This window comes from Canis lupus, chromosome 20 (genome assembly GCF_011100685.1).
Source record: "Canis lupus familiaris isolate Mischka breed German Shepherd chromosome 20, alternate assembly UU_Cfam_GSD_1.0, whole genome shotgun sequence".
NCBI classification, from domain to species: domain Eukaryota; kingdom Metazoa; phylum Chordata; class Mammalia; order Carnivora; family Canidae; genus Canis; species Canis lupus.
In genome coordinates, this window is record NC_049241.1 from 6,262,110 (window position 1) to 6,285,924 (window position 23,815).

At 36.7% G+C, this 23,815-nt stretch overlaps 1 protein-coding gene across 1 annotated transcript in view; it reads right to left on the reverse strand.

Annotated features, from left to right (window-relative positions):
- Positions 1–19,641, reverse strand: part of PPARG (peroxisome proliferator activated receptor gamma) — a 73,570-nt gene extending 53,929 nt beyond the window's left edge. Inside the window, exon 1 of the mRNA NM_001024632.2 lies at positions 19,472–19,641. Coding sequence (NP_001019803.1) covers positions 19,472–19,553 — 82 coding nt within the window. The 5' untranslated portion in view covers positions 19,554–19,641. The remainder of the gene's footprint in view (positions 1–19,471) is intronic.
- Between the last annotated feature and the right edge of the window lie 4,174 nt (positions 19,642–23,815).

Here is a 23,815-nt window from a genome sequence, read left to right on the forward strand (position 1 = left end):
ACAAATGCAGGTCATGTATCCACCATTACAGAATCATATGGAATAGCTTCACCGCACTAAATATCCTGTGTTCCAACTATTTATCCCTCCCTTTTCCCCCACAGAATGCTATGTTTTTGCTGTCTTCTTCTTTTAAGGGCATATTAGTTGAAAAGCAGGAGAAACCCTGACCTTCATATATCATATATATAAATGAAATGCCTTACCATGGCATTCAAGACCCTCCCTGATACAACCCTAACTTACTTTTTCAGTCTTATTTTCTGCTAGTGATTGCAGATCCCACTCCCATTCTTGGCATACCTTGTGTTTAGGCATATCATACTATTTCCCAGGTTAAACATGCTCTGCATTTTCTAGTCTGCTCATTTTTGTTCATGCCAAGGCTCTCTAGCTTCTTCCCATCCCTCATTGCTACATGTCATAATCCCTCTGTCTTTCCCACAGTGGGAAATCCCACAGTATCCAAATGCTACTTTCTCCAGGAAACCTTCCATGAAGTCTCCAACTTAAAAAGATACTATCCATTCTTAGTGTTCCCCATAGCTCTCTGTACCTCTCTTTTAATTCTGATATAATTATTTGGATAAATATATCAGATTTCAAGTTCTAAATGGATGGTGTCTTATTATTCTGTTTTTCCTTTAGTCCTTATGCACGGCTGTTGTCTACTAAATGTTTGCCAACTGAATAGCCATTTGTTCCCTATGTGAAAATGAAAAAAAAAAAATAGGGGCACCTGGCTGGCTCAGTTGGTGAAGTGTGCAAATCTTGATCTTGGGGCTGTGAGTTCAAGCCCCACAATGGGTGTAGAGATTATTTAAAAAGTAAATAAAAATTAAAACAGTGGTGCGTGGTGGCTCAGCTGATTAAGTGCCAGACTCTTGGTTTGGCTCGGGTCATGATCTCAGGGTCGTGGGATCAAGCCCTGCACTGGCTCTGTGCTAGGCATGGAGCCTGCTCAAGACACTCTCTTCTCTCCCTCTCCTTTTCCCTCTGCCTCTCCCCTGCACCCATGCTTGCTCTCTCTCTCTCTCTAAAAATAAGTAAATAAATCTTTTAAAAATTAAAATAGAAAAAGAAAACTTACAGTAAAATGTTTACAAAAATAAAAGGAGAAAAATGAAGATACTTTCTCAATGGTTTAGTTTGGCTAAAACTTAACACTTCCCTAGAAAAGATGATAATCTTCAATGCTTTAAGTGAAATATAATTTAAACTATAACTCTTCCGTTCAACAAGGTATATACAGTATATTCACTTTTGCTCTTGATAATTTTAGGAGCAAGATTAGGGTTCTGTAAAGTATTCCCCCCCCCCAACACACAGAAAAGACAATGTCAGAAAGAAAAAAACACTTGCCTCTTCATCTCTAAGAAAATATATTACTCAAATACACATTTTCCTTTCCCCCTTTCCTTTCTCTCTGTCCTTTTTATTCTGGGACATCCTGACCTAAAAAACATTACTCCATAGACCATAGTCACTGAAAAGCACAGTGGTTCCCTAGACATTATATTTTATTTTGACTTAGAGATGGGTCCAGGGAGCTTGCTAATTTTGTCTCTAGAAAACATAAGCTACTGTTTCTGCCAAGCTGTAAGTCGAGTAGGTGTTTTTTGTTACTCCATGCAATTACCCATGAAAGAAAAATGATCAAAATATTTGCATGAACAACAGTCCTTCTGAGGGATAAGTAACAGTATCTTAACTTTTCAGCTGGGTGACAGGAGAGTTTTGTATCAGGGTGTATCTATCAATTTTACAACCTTAAGTGTGTTTCAAGCAAAAGTCTTTAGGCAGACACTGTGAGCAAGGACATGAATTTGTGTCATTTATCTTAGACCTTCAAACTTGGCTTTACACTCTATTACAGTCAACGAGCAGACTTTGCATAACACTCCAAAGTATAGTGTATTTCAAAGAAAAATATAACCAATATCATGCCCAAATCAAGAACCTCTCTAACTGGAAATGCATCATTATTTGGGAATATAGAAGTGAGCCAGAAAAGATGGCAATGTATAAAATCAAGCATCAGAACTATGTGGTTTACCTTTGGGGTTTTTACGCTGCTCCTTAAGAAAAGGGAAAGTTCTATTAGAATTTCTGGGGAAATGCTGCATCTCCTTACTACAATATCAGCTAATTACATTAGCTATGAGGTAGATACACTCAAAATTCTCCTTAGAGAAGTAGAAACCGAGGCACAGACATGGAAGTAGGTAACGTACCTAAGAACACACAGTTACTAAAGAGTAGAGCTGGTTTGTGAACCCAGATGGTAAAAAAATCTATAGCCTACACACTTAACTTTTTAAACTTTTTTTTCTTAACTTTCTAAACTGGTTAAAAAAACAAATCTCTTCCTGATCTTCCAGTTCTAAATTTTTTTTTTCTTTTCTTTTCTTTTTTTCTTTTTTTTTTTTTTTTACAGATTTTATTTACTTACTTGACAGAGCGACCACAAGCAGGAGGAATGGCAGTCGGAGAGGCAGAAGCAGACTCCCTCCTGAGCAAGGACCCTGATACGGGGCTTCATATCAGGACCCTGGGGTCATGACCTGAGCTGAAGGCAGACACTTAACCCACTGAGCCACCAAGGACACCCCTTCTAGTTCTGTCCTAAACAACAATTGATTTAAACAAGACTTCAATGTACACCTAGGATGTGCCAAGTATAGGAAGTTGGGAATTTACTAAAAAGACTGAGTAATTGTCAAATAGAAGCTTCTTTGGAGAAAGGTGTTAAGGTGTACAAGAGCAGGTAGGTGGCAGAAAAAAGCCTTTCATGGATCCTCTTAAATTTAGTAGCTTTGTTGCAAGTTACCCTAAAGAAACACTTAATCGCTGATTTTTTTCATTCTCTTCTAATTTGTTTCATAGTACTCATCAATATGGTTCCAGCTTATTTATCTAGTCCTTCCTATTGATTCATGCATACCATTTTGTAGTGTAAATGGACCCTGCGAATTTTCTAATTGAAGTCCTCTCCCATGATGATAGCTGATATCCAGAGAGAAAAATCATCTTGAAATATCAGAATGAAAAAGGCCTTTTTGAGATACTGTAAATCCCTCATTTGACAGATGAAGAAAATAAGAGAATGATGTGCCCATGAACACACAGTTAGGGGCTAACCAAATGAGAATCCAGGTTTACTGTTTCCAATCCTAGCATTTTCTGCACTCTGAAAATGGGACTTTTAACCTATGCCAGTTTTCACAGATCTAGGTTTTTGGAGGTCTTAAGCTATAGGAATGACATCAAATTTATGAAAGAAAGAAGTCTCATGCAAGTACCTATTTATTGGATGGCAAATTAGAATAAAATCACCTGTAACAGAATTTGTTTCTAACAAAAATTAATAAAATCTGAATTCATCAAAAGGTTTAAGGAATAGTCTAATAAAGTGAGCACAGATCAGTCCAAATTTTTACATAATACAGGCATACATATCTTATTTATCTTTTTTGTTGATTGTCATTCTGAACATTAACACTGAAGATAAATGAACCAGTTATGTCAGATGCATTGGGTTTGAATCTTGACCTATTGCTTGCCAGTTTTGTAATTTCTTTATACCTAATTAACCCATCTGTAAAATAATATTGCCTATCTCATAGAGGTGTTTTGAATATTAAATTAGATAATATATATAAAGCATCTAACATAGGGCCAGACACTAAGTAAGTTCTTAATAAACGTTAATTATGGGCAGTAGTTAGTAATTCTTATACATATCAGTAACCAGAGTAGTAGACTCATGTAAAAGGTGGGCTCAAAGCCTCCAATGCTACCACTAGGGGACAGGAAGAGGAAGAAACAGCAGCAAAGTCCTATTGTTCAAACAGGACTACGCCTTCAACAGATGTCCTGTTTTAAAGATCTCTGGAAAAGGAGTCCACAGCTTCTCTTGGTTATTCATTCCAATGCTTAATTGCTCTTTTGTCCAGGAAAGTCTAGGTCTTATCTGGCTTTTCTCCAACTGTGTTATACATATGTTAATAATGTTCCTTTTAAAATAATTAAAAAATTTTTGTAAGCAAATAAATTTAGGAAATGCTAGGTCAAGCAAGGTTAAATGCAGAACTTCTTAAGGCTCATATGCTAATAATTCATGAGAATGTACAAAGGAGAGGAAGGCACAGTGTGCAACATTTGCAGATTTTCACATTTGATGGAATAGTTTGGGAAGTGATGGTCTAACCTATGTTAGAGTTTGTAACTTTCCCCCTCATTTTCTGAAACATATATAGCTACCATCTTCTACATATTTGCCCACTACCACTTGCACTTGAAAAGTGTGAAGCTGTCCCTCAGGTTTTCTTTTAGAGTGACCAAGGGCAAGGATTTACAGTGGTTAAAACAACAGGACCCAAGAGAGAAATGATTTCTTAAACCACACAGAAAGGGACCACTATAAAGACTAACATTCTTGGGCACCTGGATGGCTCAGTGGTTGAGTGTCTGCCTTTGGCTCAGGTCATGATCCTGGAGTCCTGGGATCAAGTCCTGCATTGGGCTTCCTGCATGGAGCCTGCTTCTCCCTCTGCCTATGTCTCTGCCTCTGTGTCTCTGTGTCCCTCAGGAATAAATGAATAAGATCTTAAAAAAAAAAAAAAAAAAAAAAGACTAACACTCTTTTTATAAAGACCATGCTAAAAGCCTCCAGCCCTGGGTAGGGAGTGGTGGAGAGAGGAGAAAGCTTATATAAAGGATCAGAACCAGAATGACAGTGAATTCCTCAACAGTAACACTGAAAGCCAGAAAATCAACAGAGCAAGGTCTTCAAAATTCAAAGAAAAAATTATTTCCAACTTGCAATTTCAGATTCAGCCAAACAAACCTTCACTCAAGTGTAAGAGTAGAAAGACCTTTTCAGAAATATAGGACCTCAAAAAAAAAAAAAAAAGTTACCCCCCAGGTACTCTGAGAGTTCCACACCAGAACGAAAGGAAAATATGGGATCCACAAAACAAAGGACCTAAGTACAGTAGTGGTGGAAGGAAGACCCAGAACAACAGATCCCAAATAGCCTGGATAGAATGGAACAGGAAAGTGAAGAAGGCCATGTGAGATCACCCAAGAAATCAGAATGCCTGATGTGTATGACCACCTACTGTCAGAGAGTTTGAGAAAGAACTAGTAAAAGTTCTGGAAAAGGAACAATAAAAATGAACAATTTCTAAGTAAAAAAAGATATTAACTTCAGAAAAATAAACAGCTATTCAGGATCAGAAACAGAATTGTAGTATACTGCCTGGCACAATTTCAAAGCTAATATGATGGAAACACACACAACTGATTTTACTTAAAATTACAAATACATCATGAAGATGGAGGGAAGGAGAAGTGCGTGTTTTGGGAAAAGGGGGTGTTGTGGTGAAGAGCTAACTTCTCTTCCACTGTAGGAAGTCAGTGGGGAATGAATATGTATTTAAAATAGCGGCATTCACATGTTATCTTAAAGACACAGAGGTAAATTCCAGGAGAAATATTTAAAAGAATTAAAGATTACTGTGTCTGAGGAATAGGAACTGTTCTTCATGAAAAGCTTTATTCTGACTTTCAAAACTACATACAAGTATTACTTTCATAAAAGTAAAAACTAAGCTAAAAAATCTCTTATTTTTTTTAGAAGATTTTATTTATTTATTCATGAGAGACACAGAGAGAGAGAGGCAGAGGCAGAGGGAGCAGCAGGCTCCTTGTGGGGAATCCGATGTGGGACTCAATCACAGGACCCCGGGATCATGGCCTGAGCTGAGGGCAGACACTCAACCACTGAGCCACCCAGGTGTCCCTAAGCTAAATATCTTTTAATTATAGTGTCTTCCCATGATTTCACTGAACAAAGGAAGTAAATATATTCCTTGCATGTTTCTCAGTCCTCCTAAAAGGAACTATAATGGAAAAGTAGAGAAAATTTTAATGTAGTTTCAAGTAAAATAAAGAAAAATCAGAAAATATTTTTGATGCTTGATCAATAGTTGACTGTCCTTTTGGCTCAAGTATTTAAAAAATTCTGTCAATTCATTTCTTTTCCTTCACTGGTATCAAGTATTTTGATCAGTAAAGCAGGAAAAACCTGGATCACATTAGCAGAAGTACAACTTAATAATAGATAACAATTTTGAAGTACTTACATGACAGGCACACTACCTTAAAATCATAACATATGTAATTTATAATTTATCAATGCATATATGTGTAATTTATACACATATACATGCATATAATTTATATCTATGAATAGTCCTATGGGTTATACACAATCATTATCTCTACCCAATGGATTGAAAACGTTAGACAGGAAGGGGTTAAGTGCACGAAGCCTGAGTGGCTCATTCAGTTAAGCATCTGACTCTTGATTTCAGCTCAGGTCATGATCTCAGGGTCCTGGGGTTGAGCCCCACGATGAGCCCCACACTGGGCTCTGTGCTCAGTACAGAGACTGTTTGTCCCCCTCTGCTACTCCCCTTACTCACACTCTCTCAAATAAATAAAATACTAAAAAACAAAAAAAGAGGTTAAGTGCTTTACCTGATGTCACACAGGTAATAGGTAGTGGGATATGAGTCCTGTGTGGTTTCTCAGAATAGAGAACTTCTTACTTTGGACACCATGAATTAAGAAAGGGATTAGAAATGGATTCTTTGCTATGTCATTTGTTTCTTCAATGTGAAAAAATACGTTTTCATCCTGTTATCTACTTAGACTATATTAAGACCCAAATCTAATGCTTCTATGGCTTGGTTCTCCATTGATACTCCCACTGATAACTCTGGCAGATGCTGAAGCATTCCAATATGTAACCATATATGTACTTTTCTTTATAATGAGCCAGAAGGTCTTGTAACAAATTTTCAAATTCAGATCAACAAAGGGCCTATCATCAGCTTTTAGAGAAGGCCATGTGCACTTAGGTTTTTCAAGAGATCATTTTCTCTTACATGGGTCACATCTTGTTTAGATAGCTTGCTTAATCCAGTCCTGAGGTGTCAGGAGACAGGAAAGATTACAGGATCATGCCCTCATCCACAGTCATCACTTCCTCTGTTTCCTGAGTTGGAGATTCATGTCCTCTTTTTCACCGTGGTCAAACTAACTCAAGCTTGGTTCTTTTGCTAAAATTGCCTTCATGGGTTCTAACGGGAGGCTTACTAGTAATTGAATCAACACTAAACCTCAATCTGTTGAGCGGTGAGTTACTCTGGTTTAATTGAAATTCCTACTTTACCAAGTATGCACTAGCATATTAGCAGCAAGTGCAGCATGATGTGGAGGTCATAAGAAAGAAACTGGAATGTTCTCCCTGGCTAGCTCCCCTGCACAGTTTGGTTTTGGCTTTGCAGAGAGAGGGTGATGAGAATGGAAGACAGGAGCCTCAGTGGAAAGGAAAAAAATTAAGGGAATGGTCCAGGAGTCTGTAACTATTTGGAAAGGAGAGGCCACCAAAGATCTGCCAAAGTACTGTTTCTCTTTGCTTTATCCACCTCTCAAACATTGTCAAGGGCCCTCTTGCAACCAGGAAAAGATAAGAGTGGTAGTGGTTTTAAATAGTGCTTTACTACTGAAGTACCTCAAATAGCTTGAAATCATCACCGATGGAAAGGCATTGTCTTATTCAGAATTGTTTAGTCTGGCAAAATGATGTGATACACTATGCTTCTGTGTACTCTTGTTTTTAATTTACTGTGCCAAGCACTCTTAATGAGAAGACAATGGTCTGAAGCTAAACAAACATGAGAACAAAAGTGTCAAAACAGATGTAGCCAGATTGCCATTGGTTATGGGCTGATCTGCAGATTTTCACTAGCTATCCTATGTATTATCTCAAAAAATATTATAATGTGATATTAAAATATCCGTAAACTTTTTTTCATGTCTAAATAGTCCTTCTGAGCTATTATAGCATTATCAAAAATATTTTACACAAAAACATTTGACACAATTCAAAACATTCATGATTTTTAAAAATCTCTAGGAAGAAAAGGGAACTGATAAAACAATAATCTGATAAAGCATATCCATAAACAAACAAACAAAAAACTAAAGTAGCCATCATACTTGATGGTGAAATATTTAAAGCTTTCCTTTGAGATCAGGAATGAGATAAGCATACCATCTATCATTACTTCTATTCAACAGTGTACTAGAAATCCTATAGAATGTAATAGGGAAGAAAAAAAATAAGGATTAGAAAAGAAAAAATAAAACTAATGACATGTTTATATATATATAAGCATTACAGTTAATAAGAGAATTTAGCAAAATTGTTGGATATAAGATCAACCACTATTAAAAATGAACTGTATTTTTATTAGCCAGCAACAAATAGAAAATGACATTTTAAAATGATTTTTACAATAGTATGAAAAACATCAAATACCTAGCATGGAAATTTAGCAAAATATGTATAAGACTGCTGTGATGAAGACTCAAAAATATTATTTAAGAAAAAGCATCTAAATAAATCAAGAGATACACCATGTTCATGGACTAGAATATTCAATATTGTAAAGTTGTCAATTTGCTCTATATTTATCTATAATTCAGAAAAATTCCAATAAAATACTAGCATTTTTGTGTAGAGAGTTAAAATACTGAGTCTAAAACGTATATGGAAATTCACAGAGCCAGGAATAGCCAAGGCAATCTTGAAGAGAAGAACAGCACTGGAAGATTTTACTACCAGATATTAAACCAATTATACAACTACAGTAATTAAGACAATATATCAATTAGTGCAAAGAGAAAAATAGACCAATGCAACAGGAGAGCAAGTCAAGAATCAATCCCACATATATATAGTCACCTGGTTTATGGCCAAAATGTCACTGCAGTGTAATGGGGAAAGGATCACCTTGTCAGTAAATGAAGTGGGTCAACTAGATATCCATATGGAAAAAAGTGAATCAACCTCTACCTTAAAACATATACAAGAATCAGTTTCATACAGACTACAGATCTAAATGTGAAATATGAAACAAAATATTTTTTAAAATAAAAACTAGAATAACACTTCAACTTTGGAGTAGGCAAAGATTTCTTTGGCAGGATATAAAAAGCACTGATTATAAAAGAAAAATTAAATAACTTGGATGATATTTAAGATTTAAACTGATTATTAAGTAAATGAAAAAGTAACACACAGTGGGGGAGAGGATATCTGCAATACAGGTATTTGACAAAGCATGCTTTATTTTTATTATTATTTTTTTAAACAAAGTATGCTGCAGAACTTATATCTAAAGTACCCAATATAAAAATGGGCAAAAGACTTGAACAGGCAGTTCATGAAAAAAGAATAGCCAAATGGGTAATAAATATTTTTTTAAGTGCTTAACATTTTAGTTATCAGAGAAAGGGAAATAAAAATTACAGTGTGATACCACCATAAGCCCGCCAGCATGGCTAAAATGAAAAAGAAAACGTCAAGTACCAGAAAAGCTGTGGACTAAGTGGAACACTCAGACACTGTTGGGAGGAGTATACATGGTACAGCTGTGTTCAAAACTAACTGGTAGTACCTCTTAAAGCTGAACACATCCTATGGCTCACATACACATCTAACAGAAATGTGAACCCCTGTTCACTGAAAGACCTATATGAGAGTGTTCCTAGGTGTTCTATTTGCAATAATGAAAAATGCCTGGTTGCCCATCAATAGGGACAGATAAATACATTGTGATATATTCACATAATGAAATACAGTGATAAGAATGAAGAGTAAATGTGATTAACAAAGAGTGAGCAAAAGAATCCACATACAAAAGAGTAAACAATGTATCATTCTACTCATATAAAACCCCCAAACAGGCAAACTAATCCATGGGTTAGAAATTAGAACAGTCAGAGGGCTGGAAGGCTGGTATTGTTTTGTTTCCTTATCTCAGTGCGAATTACACTTTTGTTCATTTGTGAAAATGATTTACAGACTTTTGCCTATGCATTCTGTACTTCAATAAAAAGCTTAAACAGGAGAGATGGGTCCTGGGAGTGGGAGTGGACAGAAGGAAACATGCAGATCAACCACATAAGCCAAAAAAACAAAAAGAAAACCAAAAAAACCTTTCATTTGTGTTAAAAAGATTGTTACGGAATTTCTAGGGTATTTATTTAAGAATTTTTCTATTCAGGAGTTACAAAATAGTATTAAAATTAGTCTCAATAAACTACTTTCTAACTGACTTCATTGTGTAATAAAGGCTCAATACATAGTCAATTAAGGTCCTCAGGTCAGAGTAAACAGGGAAGGTAAAAATTTAGAGAGAGTACATTTTATCCTAACGAGTATTGAAAGTTATGTTTTTGCTTTATATCTGTCTGGCTTATATGTAAGGCATATTCTGCTTTACAAGAACTCTGTATTTTTTTTTTTTTTTAATGCAGGAAATCTTTTCCCAAATACTAATGCTTACATCAGGAATCCTATGTTTGCAAAGTTAACATGTTTGGATCAGTTGAGTTGTCTCTGGAAACATTCTATTTAAATGAAATAAAGTCAGTGGCTTAAATCCAAGCTACCAAATCTATGGTAATTATTTAAATCCTCTTTGTATCAACAATCTATTTCATAAACTTTTTCTTAAAAGAGTTATCATATTTTACTATAGCTTTCCTCTTCCAAAGCCCCTCCTTGTTTTACTTTTCTTTTCCTTTCTCAGTATCTTAATATCAGTACATGCTCAATCAGTAATATAAAACTCAAACCATCTCAAATCAAGATAACCAATTACCTAATACTATGTGCAAGGTATTTTTCAGGCCTCACAAGAAATGCATTATATAATGCAGTTATTGACCTTGAGAAGCTTACCAAGGTGAAAGACGTTTAATAACAGAAGGCAGCATAGAAACCAAACTAGTGATAGAGACATTAAGTGCTCTAGAAATGTAGCAGAAAAAGACAACATGTTCTGAAATAATCCAGGATAACTTCATAGTAGAGATGGGTTTTGAATTCTGAGAACCCTGTGGGATGATTAGGATTTGGATTATTATTATTTTTTTAAAATTTTTATTTATTTAGGATAGTCACACAGAGAAAGAGAGAGAGGCAGAGACATAGGCAGAGGGAGAAGCAGGCTCCATGCACTGGGAGCCCGACGTGGGATTCGATCCCGGGTCTCCAGGATCGCGCCCTGGGCCAAAGGCAGACGCTAAACCGCTGCGCCACCCAGGGATCCCGGATTTGGATTATTATTGATAAAGATATTCCAAGGAAAAGATATTTGTTTCTACTACCCAGCATGTATCTTATATTTTCTGAGTTTGATTAGGCCTAAATGACTATGATATCAAAATGATTAAATTTTGTGTTAGGACATATGCTTGCAAATTGGACTGATTTCTTAGTCAACTGGGTCAACTGTTTGGATCAACTGTTTCTATCTTGTAACTGGCTAGAGATGTGGTTATATCAGTGCCAAAGAGATTTCTTTGTAAATGGCAGAGATTTCTATGTAAATCTGACCACACTTATATCAAACTGACACATTTGGCTCTTATTTTAGACAATTAAGCAAACTTTCCCAGTCTACATAAATAGGTCTAAAATCAAAAATAAACTAAAATCAGAGTTTTAGGAAGTGTAAGACAACAGTAATGTCATATCCAACAATCTTACATTAAAAATATTCATCTGGGGATCCCTGGGTGGCGCAGCGGTTTGGCGCCTGCCTTTGGCCCAGGGCGCGATCCTGGAGACCCGGGATCGAATCCCACGTCAGGCTCCCGGTGCATGGAGCCTGCTTCTCCCTCTGCCTATGTCTCTGCCTCTCTCTCTCTCTGTGTGTGTGACTATCATAAATAAATGAAAAAAAAAATGAAAAAAAAAAATATTCATCTGGTAATGCAAAGCCAAAAAAATAAGAATAATGAATGTTTTACTTTTTCCAAAAGAAGTGACTTAATTCAAAGAAGTAAGGTGAAAAAAACAAAAACAAAAAACAAACAAAATACAAAGAAGTTAGGTGAGCCATGGGGTTCACGTGTCTAGAACCTGTGAAGAATATTAGAACTGCTGTTCTGCTCCTGAGTTTTGCTACTGGCACTTTGCCAAAACAAGAAACTGAACCTGGGTTTCTTTTTTCTGCAACTGTGATTAATAATATGTATCTATCAGATAATATGTAAATATTCTGGAGAAAAAAAGCTAAGGAAATGATTGTAAGCAAGTAAGAAGTAAGACTTAATTAACTATAGTAATGGAAAACTTTTGATAGCATGGATAATGAAAATCTGTATTATCCCAAAGTTGTAACTTCCATTTTAGGGCTGAGAAGACAAAACTAACGTTTTTTGGACACATATTACACACCAGGCACTGTGCTAAGTCCAATATCATGATTGGATACTGGTTACTTAATCAAATAAGTTGCTTTTCTTAGCACTGCTAGAAAATAAGTCTCCTAAAAGTTCAAATGAATACTGAAAGTATGAAAAGGTAGGCAGACTTGCAAAAGAAGTCAGGCATTTGAATAACTCACAAACTGTGATATTCAAATTAACATTCAAATAATATTCAACTAATGATAATTCAAATCAATGGAGGGATATGATGCAAATAACTGCATAACAAGTAATTCAAAATATATTTGTACCTGGTTTTAGCATATATAATGTTGGGTTTTATTTCCAAGGTTGTTAGTTTCCTTTATTTTTTTGGGGGGGGGTGGAGTTTGAATATATTTCTTTTTTTTAATAAATTTATTTTTTATTGGTGTTCAATTTGCCAACATATAGCATAACATCCAGTGCTCATCCTGGCAAGTGGTTTGTCTATATCAGCATGGGTTTTACAATAATATGTTAGCATGTACACTAAACTTTTGTTTTTACTTATCTAACATATTCTAGTGCCTCACTTCAGGAGCTGGCAAGGTACAGCAGCAGATCAGCTTGGTATTAATAAGTCAACAATAATTGCTTATTACATACCTATTATATATTAGATACTTGTGGAATAAAGAAGAGAATAAAACATGCTCTTATCCTCAATTACTATGTAATTTGAATTAGGGGAATATATAAAACAGAAAATACCATCAGACAGTCTCTAAGTAAGGGCTAAATAGTGTGATATAGAGCAATACAAAAGAGAGGATTTTATTTTTTCATTTTAACAAGTATTAATGATCCTGGTCGTTTACCAAACATGTCCTAGGCATTTGGGACATACCAGTCAGTGACCAAACTAGACAAAGCCCCCTATGTCTTTATGGGGTTCATATGCTAGTGTGAGAAAGTGGACAATAAACAATAAATACAATAAATGAGTAAATGATACAGTACGTTAAAGGATGATGAATACTTTAGAAAAAAGAATATGAAGCAGGGAGAGGGAAAGGGCAGTGAAGAGGGCAGATAATTCAACAACAGAGGGGTAGAGGCAGTCCTTACTACAAGTGAGATCTTAGCCAAGATTAGAAAGAGCTGATGAGAAGATGTCAGAGGATGAGGGCTCAAGGAAGGAACAAGAACTAGAGCAAATGCACTAAGGCAGGAGCATGCCTGGAATGTGGAAAGAACAGCAAGGAGGCCAATGTGGCTGGAGCTGATTGAGGAAAGGACAGACAGGTTGACCAGGGTCGGGTGGGGGTCTGGGGCAGACTGGGCTTTTATCCTAAGTGAAGTGAGGAGTTGCAGTTGGTTGTAAGCTGAGTGACGGATCTGACTTACATTTTAACATGATCCCTCTGCATCATGGGCTGAGACTAAGCAGTTGGGAGGTGAGGGTAGAGGCAGGACAACCCATCAAAGAGTGGGATAGCAACTCAGGCAAGAGATAATGGCTTGGATTAGAGTGCTGGCAGTGGAATGGGGAAAGGAGATATATTCTGAACATATTTCCAGTGTAGAGTAGCAATTAATAGTAATGTATTAAGAGGAGGTTTCATGGCACAGAGGTTACTTGAACCTGACCTTGAAGGATAGGATAGGGAGGATTTGAAAAGGTTGAAGAATTAGGAAAGGCATTCCAGGATGTAGTAGGCTTGGAGGCAAGAGTGAGTCTGGCTTATTCTTGGGACAATGTGATTAGTCCAAGTAAAGCAAGGCAGACTAATCACTGGAGTGTGGAGAGAAATAAAATACACAAAGTGGAAACAGATTATACAGAGCTTTGAAAGCTAGGCAGAGGTGTTTAGACATCACAATGTTCAGTATGGTGCACTACTTCACATATTAGAAGGCTGATAGGCTTTGAGGACCACTTATCTTGAAGATTACACTGGATGGCTGAAAGTTCCTCACTTAGAAAGTCAGCTAAAAGGCTGTACAGGAATCCCAGCATGAGGTAATAAGGGATGATACACATGTAGATAATTAACAGTTGACTGTTTTATTTTTTTTTATTTTTTATTTATTTTTAATTTTTTTATTTATTATGATAGTCTCACAGAGAGAGAGAGAGAGGCAGAGACACAGGCAGAGGGAGAAGCAGGCTCCATGCACCGGGAGCCCGACGTGGGATTCGATCCCGGGTCTCCAGGATCGCGCCCTGGGCCAAAGGCAGGCGCCAAACCGCTGTGCCACCCAGGGATCCCTGACTGTTTTAAATTTACTTTATAATGCAAACCATTCACCACTTGTGGGAACTTCAATCTTGGGTTGGCAAATCTCTTACCTGATAAAAATTACATGGGTCTAAAAAACTGTGTACTCAAATAGCCACACGATCTTAATTCTGAGGTTACTGGGGTTGGATAGCAGCTGCTATCAGCTGCATATGTAATTCCTGTGTCTCTAAATTAGTTACAGGTTCAAACGGCATCTACAAAAAAAGAGTAATCTAGTAGAGGTTTACAGAAACTTAGTTCCATTTAAATGAGTCTGATTCACTATCACATATATTTTTGCAAATATTCCACACTAGTAGATGGATATGAGGCATTTACTGGAAAACTTTCTTACACCTAACTGAAGGGTGTCCAAATGAAGCTAAAATAACAGAACCCATGTCAGTTCTCTTGACCTAACACAATGAAGAAACTGACTCTGCTAAGATTGCCTCTGGTGCAAAGAACATGTACTTTATAAGGAGCTATGATGATTTTAGAGTTTCCTAAGGGTTACCTTATTCAAGTTATAGGTGAGCATGTTGACAAAGATAGTGACCTATGACAAACTCTGACAGAGCCACAAAAATAGTTTCCATCTGATGTTCCATGTTTAACACTGTGATGGACAGTTTTCACTTATTTATTTTTTCGAAAGATTTTATTTATTTATTCATGAGAGACAGAAAGAGAGAGAGAGAGAGAGAGAGGCAGAGACACAGGCAGAGGGAGAAGCAGGCTCCATGCAGGGAGCCTGATGAGGGACTCAATCCTGGAACTCCAGGATCATGGCCTGAGCTGAAGGCAGATGCTCAACTGCTGAGCCACCCAGGTGCCCCGATGAATAGTTTAAATGGCTAGCTGCTGTCAGGTAGCTTTTAAGACAAGTTGTATTCCTTAGGGATGCCAGGGGAAAATTAAAAAAAATTTTTTTAATACTGTTTTTTCTTATAAGCATCTAATATACATGATATTTGTTTTTAGTGTTTCCTAAAATTCATAATTTGGGGGGAAGCACAAGAGAAATGACAGTTTTGGGAAACATGGGAAATTCTCAGAGTCTAGAACTCTACCAAATCTACTAAGTCCTGCTGATCATAAAAGATATATGAATAGTTAAATCAGAGAAATAAATGATAAAATAGAGCCATGCTAAAGAAAAATATTAATACAGACAAGAGTAAAATCCTAGAAAAAAGTCCAGAATTATTAATGTGAGACTATGAAATTCAGAGCTGTGTCAATGACCAAAATCTTCATCATAAAGAATATTATAATCTAAGATAGTTTTTCAATGTCTTAGAGAAGAAACCATGTAATTGTTGCTTTCATTTAGGGCCAAAGAATGATTTCAACTTTTGGAAATTCAATCTTTTTTGAAACAAATGTCTAACAAAAGGGGAGGTAATTCCCCCATTAAGAAAAAACCAGACAAGGGGACGCCTGGGTGGCTCAGCGGTTAAGCATCTGCCTTCAGCTCAGGGAGTGATCCTGGAGTCCCAGGATCGAGTCCCAGGATCGAGTCCCGGGATTGAGTGCCAGGATTGAGTTCTGGGATCAAGCTCTGCATCAGGCTCCCTGCATGGAGCCTGCTTCTCCCTCTACTTGTGTCTCTGCCTCTCTCTGTGTCTCTCATGAATAAATAAATAAAATCTTTCAAAAAATCAGACAGAAAGATACTTTCTCCAAATATGATTATTTCCTCATCAAAACATTCATAGGAGCATATGCAGAAGCCCCATCTCACTCAAAAAGTGCCACTTATTTTGACGCACAAAGAATTCTGCACCTTTCCTGCCATATATTCTCTTTAAAATGTTTCCAATTTAGGACAGTATATGTCTTCTTTTCCATCTATAAGTAATTAATATTAGAAGATCAAAACAATACAGTCTATATAGGATTCAGATGTGCTTTCGCAAATATTGTGTCATTTAATCCTTGCAATAACCCTGTATATCTGTTATTATATGTGGAAACAGAGGGAAGAGAGGATAAATGACTTATTCAGATTTACGTGGAACGTACATGGCCAAAGCAAGACTGTTAAGTTACATTCCTTGATACTACACGGGTCCCTTAAAACCTCTAGAAAGATGAAAACTTTGGTCAATTATTTAAATGCTTCCAAATATATAGTTGCCTGGAGTTACAGAGACACAGTTTAAGTATCCCTCAATAAAAATGGCGGGCAATCACTCACTCACTCCTATCTCTGGAGAGGCGCTTGTTTCAAAGGATTGTCTATTGCAGCATTTATCATGTCTCCAAGGCATATTTCCATTGCTCAATCAGCTCCAAAGGACAAGCATGTCATCATCTTTCAATGCTCTGGTGCAACACTTTAAAATTATAGAATTCACACAGGACTAAGTCTGGCACTAAAAGCAGGAGGCATATTCAGCTTCAGTTTGTGGAAGCTTCCCTTCAGTCTTGCCAATTTTTACTAGTGGAAATGGTTTCAGAGCCAGAATGGGGTTACTTGGGGTTACTTGAGAAGCTCATGATGAAAATAGGGGAATAAGATAAAGGCAGGAGGTCACTGTGATAATGGAGCCCAGGAAAAGCACAGAAGTCCTCTTTGGGCATAGTGGCTACATAAATTTTTGAATCTCATGAATATGACCCATATGGCTTGGACATCTGGATCATTCACACTCAACAAGCCACTTTTACTTCAAAGTAGCACCGAGCTACTTGCAACAACCCCCAATCCCACCTTGTCTAAAGAAGAAGGAGCACCTAAATTAATTACTGTATTAAAGCCAAGTACCTAAACTCTACAGTGTTTCATCTCTGATAGGCTCAAAGAGCAAATGACGATTATGTCTAAATTCTTTTTTTAAAGATTTTATTTATTTATTTGACAGAGAGAGAGAACAAGCAGGGGGAGCAGCAGAGGGAGAGGAAGAAGCAGGCTCCCCACTGAGCAGGGAACCCGAGGTGGGGCTCCATCCCAGGACCCTGGGACCATGACCTGAGCCAAAGACAGACACTTAACTGAGTCACTCAGGCCCCCCTATATGTCTAAATGCAATTGAAGTTAACAATCATAGGTGTTTGGCCTTTAGGAATAACATTTTCAACAGAAAAACAACATGAATAAGAAGTAATCAGAGACCATATAAACAAAAGTTAAATAATTGGCACAATATGTCATTTCTTAATTGCTATTAATTTTATTCTGTACTAATTAAGAAGAAAAGTACTGAGTTATTCCTTTGAAGGGGATTTGAGACTCAAAACAATTAGGCCCTGGGCAAATCCAAGACATAAATATATAGAGATCAGTACAGAATGAAAACTAACTGGAATCACATAACTATCTCTTACCATAAACAGTATTTTTCCTCAGTTAACCTAAAATATTTATTGCACTACATTCTGAACACATTTTTTGCAAACAGACAAAATTATCAAATTTTGACTCAAGGACTATTTCACATCTATCCTGATATCAGCAGGCTAAACTAATAACTGGAGAAAGATAGTAATAATTTCTATGGCTTTTAGAAACAAAGAATAACATATTTTTATATAATATAATGAAACCAAACTCATATTTAAGAGGCTCAGGTGACAGATATATATATTGAATCAAATCACCCTAAGAGAATGAAATAGTATTTCAGGAAATATTTTTTCTTAATTTTTAAACAGCCAAGTGTTTAAGCAAAAAACAAGTGATTAGTATGTTCAAACTTCAGGCTTCCAGAAAAATTAACACATTGAAATGTAAAGGCATTCATTTCAACAATGAAGTGACTTAACTGTAACACTTCAGCACTTATTTTATAAAACACAAATCACACTAGTTAACACAATCTATTTTTACATAGTATCTATGAGAAAAAATAACCAGAAATATAGAAATAAATATGAAACAGTACAAAACAGAAGAAGCTGTGCTAAGAAACTCCAGTAGAAGGAGCTGTAGAAATGAAGAACTTATATTTTGCAATGGTCAAGAAAGGAATTTTGAAAAATGAGGTATCTGCTTGAATCTTATATATTTGAGTGCAAGTAATAGCTAATCATTTACTTAGTATGCAATAGGCATTTAGGGATGTTATTTTCTTTGTGTGTAAAATGAAATGCTTGGAATAGACATTCTCCGAGGCCCCACAATCTATTTATTCTATAATGCATTAGGCACCATGCTAGGTATCCTAAGAAATCTAAAGAAGATTATAAGCTGGTTTTACACTCAGTGTACACTTCTCTGGAAAGATAACATGTACAAATATCTAGATTTCAAAGTAGAACAAAAACATGTTGAGAGAGCTTTAAGAGGAATAAAAATGCTGTGGGAGGGATAAAAGCCGCCTGAGAGATATGTACCATAAGACTATAAAACGGGAAAAGGGACACTCCCCCCACCCCAGGTATTCTAAAAAGACCTTAAGTATATTTAGGAAAATATATAGGGACACCTGGGTGGCTCAGCAATTGGGCATCTGCCTTTCTCTCAGGGCATGATCCCGGAGTCCTGGGATCGAGTCCCACATCAGGCTCCCCACAGGGAGCCTGCTTCTCCCTCTGCCTGTGTCTCTGCCTCTCTCTCTCTGTCTCTCATGAATAAATAAATTATTTTTTTAAAAAGGAAAATATATAAAACTAGAAAATAAAAATGAATAGGATCTTTAAAAATATAAACATACCTTTAATGCTTAAAATTCAGGAAATGGGAGCTATGCATAGAGATAAATATGGATTAGCTTAGGCTTCTTTTTCAAAGCTCTGATGCTTATAAGTGAACACAAACACAGCAAAGTAGACATTAAAATAGTGGCCTAGACACAACTCATACTAGAATGTAACTTGGAAAACAAACGACAAGAGCAATTTTACCATTCTATAAATGCCCAAAGTAACCCAAGAGCCGTATCTGGAGTTGACTTTACCTTGTGAAGTGCTTGCAGACAGTGTATCAGCAAAGGAGTCGCTTTCTGGGTCAATGAGAGAATCTCCCAGAGTTTCACCCATAACAGCATGGAAGAGGGATTTTCTGTAATTCACACTGATATTTTGTCTATTTCTTGCAAAAGACCAATCCATTAAAAGAAAAAGACTTGCAGTAGTAGAACTTGTGAACACAACCAATGAGTTAAGACATCAGTTTCCAAATATTTGGGAGAGGTGGGAATAAATCCACAAAGGACTAGGCCTGAATTGGCTGGTACTGTCCTGTTAGAGAGCCAGCTGTGACAAATGTTGTGTCATGATGTTGCTCACTGCTTTGGCAAGACTTGGTACATTACAAGGAAAACATTGCCACACTGTCTCGCCAGTGACCCACATGTTCTGTGTCTTGTGAGGGGTGTGAGTTGTACAGTATTTAGAGCTATCGGAGCAAAGAGATTGTTCAATTTTCAATTGTTTCTTAAACTTTACATCTCTGGGTTATGAAGTACCAGATAAACTTACTTCAACAACATTTTTTTGTAGCTGCCCATCCCTGGTTGAATCTCTAAACTGTTATTATCTGAAGAAAACTATTTAATTAAAACATGTACTTGTATTTTAAAGTTTGGCATCAGCATGCTGCTGAAATGTTATTTTCTGAGGCATTTGTTTGCCAACTTTAGAAAGGCCAAAATGATACTAACAAATTCTATAAAATTAAGTAGTTGAGAGATATAGTTTAGATGTCGTGTATCAGGGTTTGCTTTTTTAGTCACTTGATTATTAAGTTTATCCATCACTAGGCAAAGGCAGTACTGCTGTACCCATGTCTGAACATAGCAGATGTTTAAATGATAAATGCCATGTCATAATGAAAAAAAGTGGAGTTCTCTCTGAGAAGAATAATGTATTAGCCAAAAAAAAAAAAAAAAAAATTGACTCACACTGATAGGTTGGCGAGGAACTGTGGTCAGTTTTGTAATCAGGAGAAAGCTGGCTTCTTGCTCAAGTCCTTTGCCCTTTTTGGCAAGGAGAAACACAAGCCGTGCCAAACTTCAGCATGGAAGCAGGTCCCCACTTGTCACATAAGTGGCCTGATAGAATTGCAGTGACTTGTGGATGTAATAAAGATGCCCCCACTTAGGGCGATATACCAGATGGCAGTAATTCCCTTCAACTTAACCCAGTATTCTCCAAGTGGAATAAGTCTATCTATTTAATCTACATTGAGTAGCTAACTGGTCATCCTGCAGGGGAACTAACAAAAGTTTCCCTGTTAATCACACAGCAACAGCCTGGTGGGGAAAATGCTCACAGGGTCTCAACAGCACAGAATAAAGTGGAGAACTGGGCATTGATATTGCTTAAAAGCCTTTGAAAACCAAGAAACTTTTACTAAGGTAGTTCAAGTTAAAGCAAGCTCCTTGACAGTCCAAATGACTGAGGTAATTATAGGTGTGTAGAACTAGGTTATTCAGCTTGAATTGTCAATAAAGGAGTTTCTCCTTCCCTCTCAATGCTGAGAAATTTCCTTGTATTACAGACACAATCATAATATTTAAAAGTGTGACTAGTCCAACATTTTTGGTTCAATATATGATAGATGAAAATCAATTGTAGAAGTCAAGGATAATTTCCTTCTTGTTAGTAAAACATAACAAAAATTTAAACCCCATTCTGCTACAGATACTCTTCCTCAATGTCCTAAGATGTGCTTGAGTTTGGAAAGCAAATTTTAGCTTTCTTCTTATGAAATGGCAGTTTCTCACTCGATTCCCTATCCTCTCTCCAATCTTGTACTCAGATCCCAATGTCTCTCCAATTAAAAAAAAAAAAAAGAACAAGTTTATTAAAATGTTAAAATTATGCCAGAGTTATAAAAAGGATAAAACAGGCAGAAGGATATCATCTTAGAGTGAAACTCTTAAAAAAAAAAAAAAACGATTTTATTTATTTATTCATGAGAGACACAGAGAGAGAGGCAGAGACACAGGCAGAGGGAGAAGCAGGCTCCCTCTGGGGATCTCACTCGATCCCAGGACGCTGGGATCATGACCTGAGTCAAAGGCAGACATTCAACCACAGCCACTCAGGCATCCCTAAGTGAAACTCTTGATAAAAATCTAACACTCTGTTAATAAGATAAGAAAATAAGGCCCCCAAATGACAAGTAAATTCTTCAGGTTAAATAGGTAGGTAGTGACAGTGCTGGAACTAGAATCCAGGTTTTTAGCTATCTAATTCCCAGGCCAGCTTATTATTGGTCTTCATCAACTTCTACTCTTAGAAGTGTCTGAATTACTGGGGCGCCTGGGTGGCTCAGTGGTTGAGCGTCTGCCTTCAGCTCAGGGCGTGATCCTGGGATCGAGTCCCATGTCGGGCTCCCTGCATGGAGCCTGCTTCTCCCTCTGCCTCTGTCTCTGCCTCTCTCTCTGTCTATCTCTCATGAATAAATAAAATCTTTTTAAAAAAGTGTCTAAATTACCTCTTTTAATAAATCAGTCACCGCAGGGAGAGAGTATAGGCTGTTAAGAGGAAAGTATGTTAACTCTTTCAAGGAGTATCAGTCAATAACTGTGTTATTTATTTTTCAATACTCGTGGATATGTATTTGGTGTGGGGAGTTTCTCAATGACTTTTTTTTTTCTCTCATTCCTACATTTCTTCAATGATGATGTAGCTCATTCATACCAGCAAATTCTATCTGGGGATCTCAGTTTAGTTTCTGAGGCCAATGGCTTTAACCTGGTCCTCCAGTTGTACAGTGGTATCTTTTACTATTTGGACAATACACAGATCCATTCTTTCCAACTATTATCAACGGGACTAATTTCTGGATTCCTCATTTACTGTTACTTCTATTCTCTTTTTCCTCCCCACTCAGACACCATTCAACTTGTCCATCTACTGTTGTAGCTATACCTTCCAACCTCCTAACAGTTCTCACACTGTGCTTTAAATATTCAAATATAAAATTATTTTTAAGAGCTAATTATTCCCTAACATCTGAATCTAATGGCATCTAGTCTTACAGCACATACCACATTCTGTCCTCCCTTCTCCCCTTGGACTGTATTATTTGAGAGTGACAACCTGTCTTGTTCACTGTATTTCACTCATTTATTTGTTCAACAAATATTTATTGGCAAAAAATCAGAATATATTGGCAGGCCTTGAGTTAGGTGCTGGTTTGATGAACAAGATGGATGTGTTCTTATCTTGTGGATTTCAAAAATAGTCAATAAGCAAAAATTACAATTTTTATCAACAAGTTTTATCAACATGTGGATTGCAGGGTAAGTAAATGTTATTTAAACTCTTGACAGGATATCAAGCAATATAGAAAATATCCCAAGTTACTAACAAAACACAATGTGGATTTTGAATCATATTTTTAATGTTAGTAACATTTATTAACTTTTTAAGATTTATTTGAGAGAGAAAGAGTGTGTGAGAGGGGGTAGGGGGAGGGGCAGAGGAAGAGAATCTCAAGCAGACTCCCTGCTGTGTGGCTTGGGGGGGCGTGCGGGGGGGGGGGGGGAGTTCAATCCTATGACCCTGAGATCAAGACTTGAGCCAAAACCAAGAGTCTGATGCTTAATTGACTGAGCCACCCAGGCACCCCAGTAACTATATTTTAATATTTTGTATCATACTGTAGCACCAGGTCATTTGAGAAATAACTTGTTCATATGGACAAAAATAAACTGAGCCAATCTCATTTGTATCTAAGTAGGAATCTGCTTTGCTCTGAGATACTGAAAAGACTTACTCTATCCATGTTTTCCTCAAATATTTATCAAATACCTCCTGAGTGCCAGATATTGTTCTAGGTATAGGAGATAAAATTCATTAATAATCCTAAGTTCTTATCCTCAGTAAGTTCAAATTTATTTATCAAAACTATCCAAATATACCTAAAAGAGTGATCTTTAGCTCACTTAACTTTGAAGGTCAATTAGCACACACTGACATCAGAAATAATATATATGCTTAAATATAGTCATTCCTATCACTGGACAGTATATGATCACCAGAAAATTATGAGAGTTTTGACATGCATGTGAGTATTTCTATCTTCAAGGCCTTAACGATTCCACAATGTCCTACTCTTCATAATACCAAAATCTAAAGAGTATTATAATAAGATGCATAAAAGAGCATGCTGGTAAATGGGACTGTAATGTAAGATGTTGGAGCTGTAGACCATGTCTAGATGTTTTACACACCAACTGCATTTCAGTGCTTCGCATCTGAAGGGTACCTCTACAAAGAAGTCTATGGCCTTCCACCCCACCAAGAACCCCCTTTGAAGGCTAGTCCTTGCTAATTCAGCAGAGTGA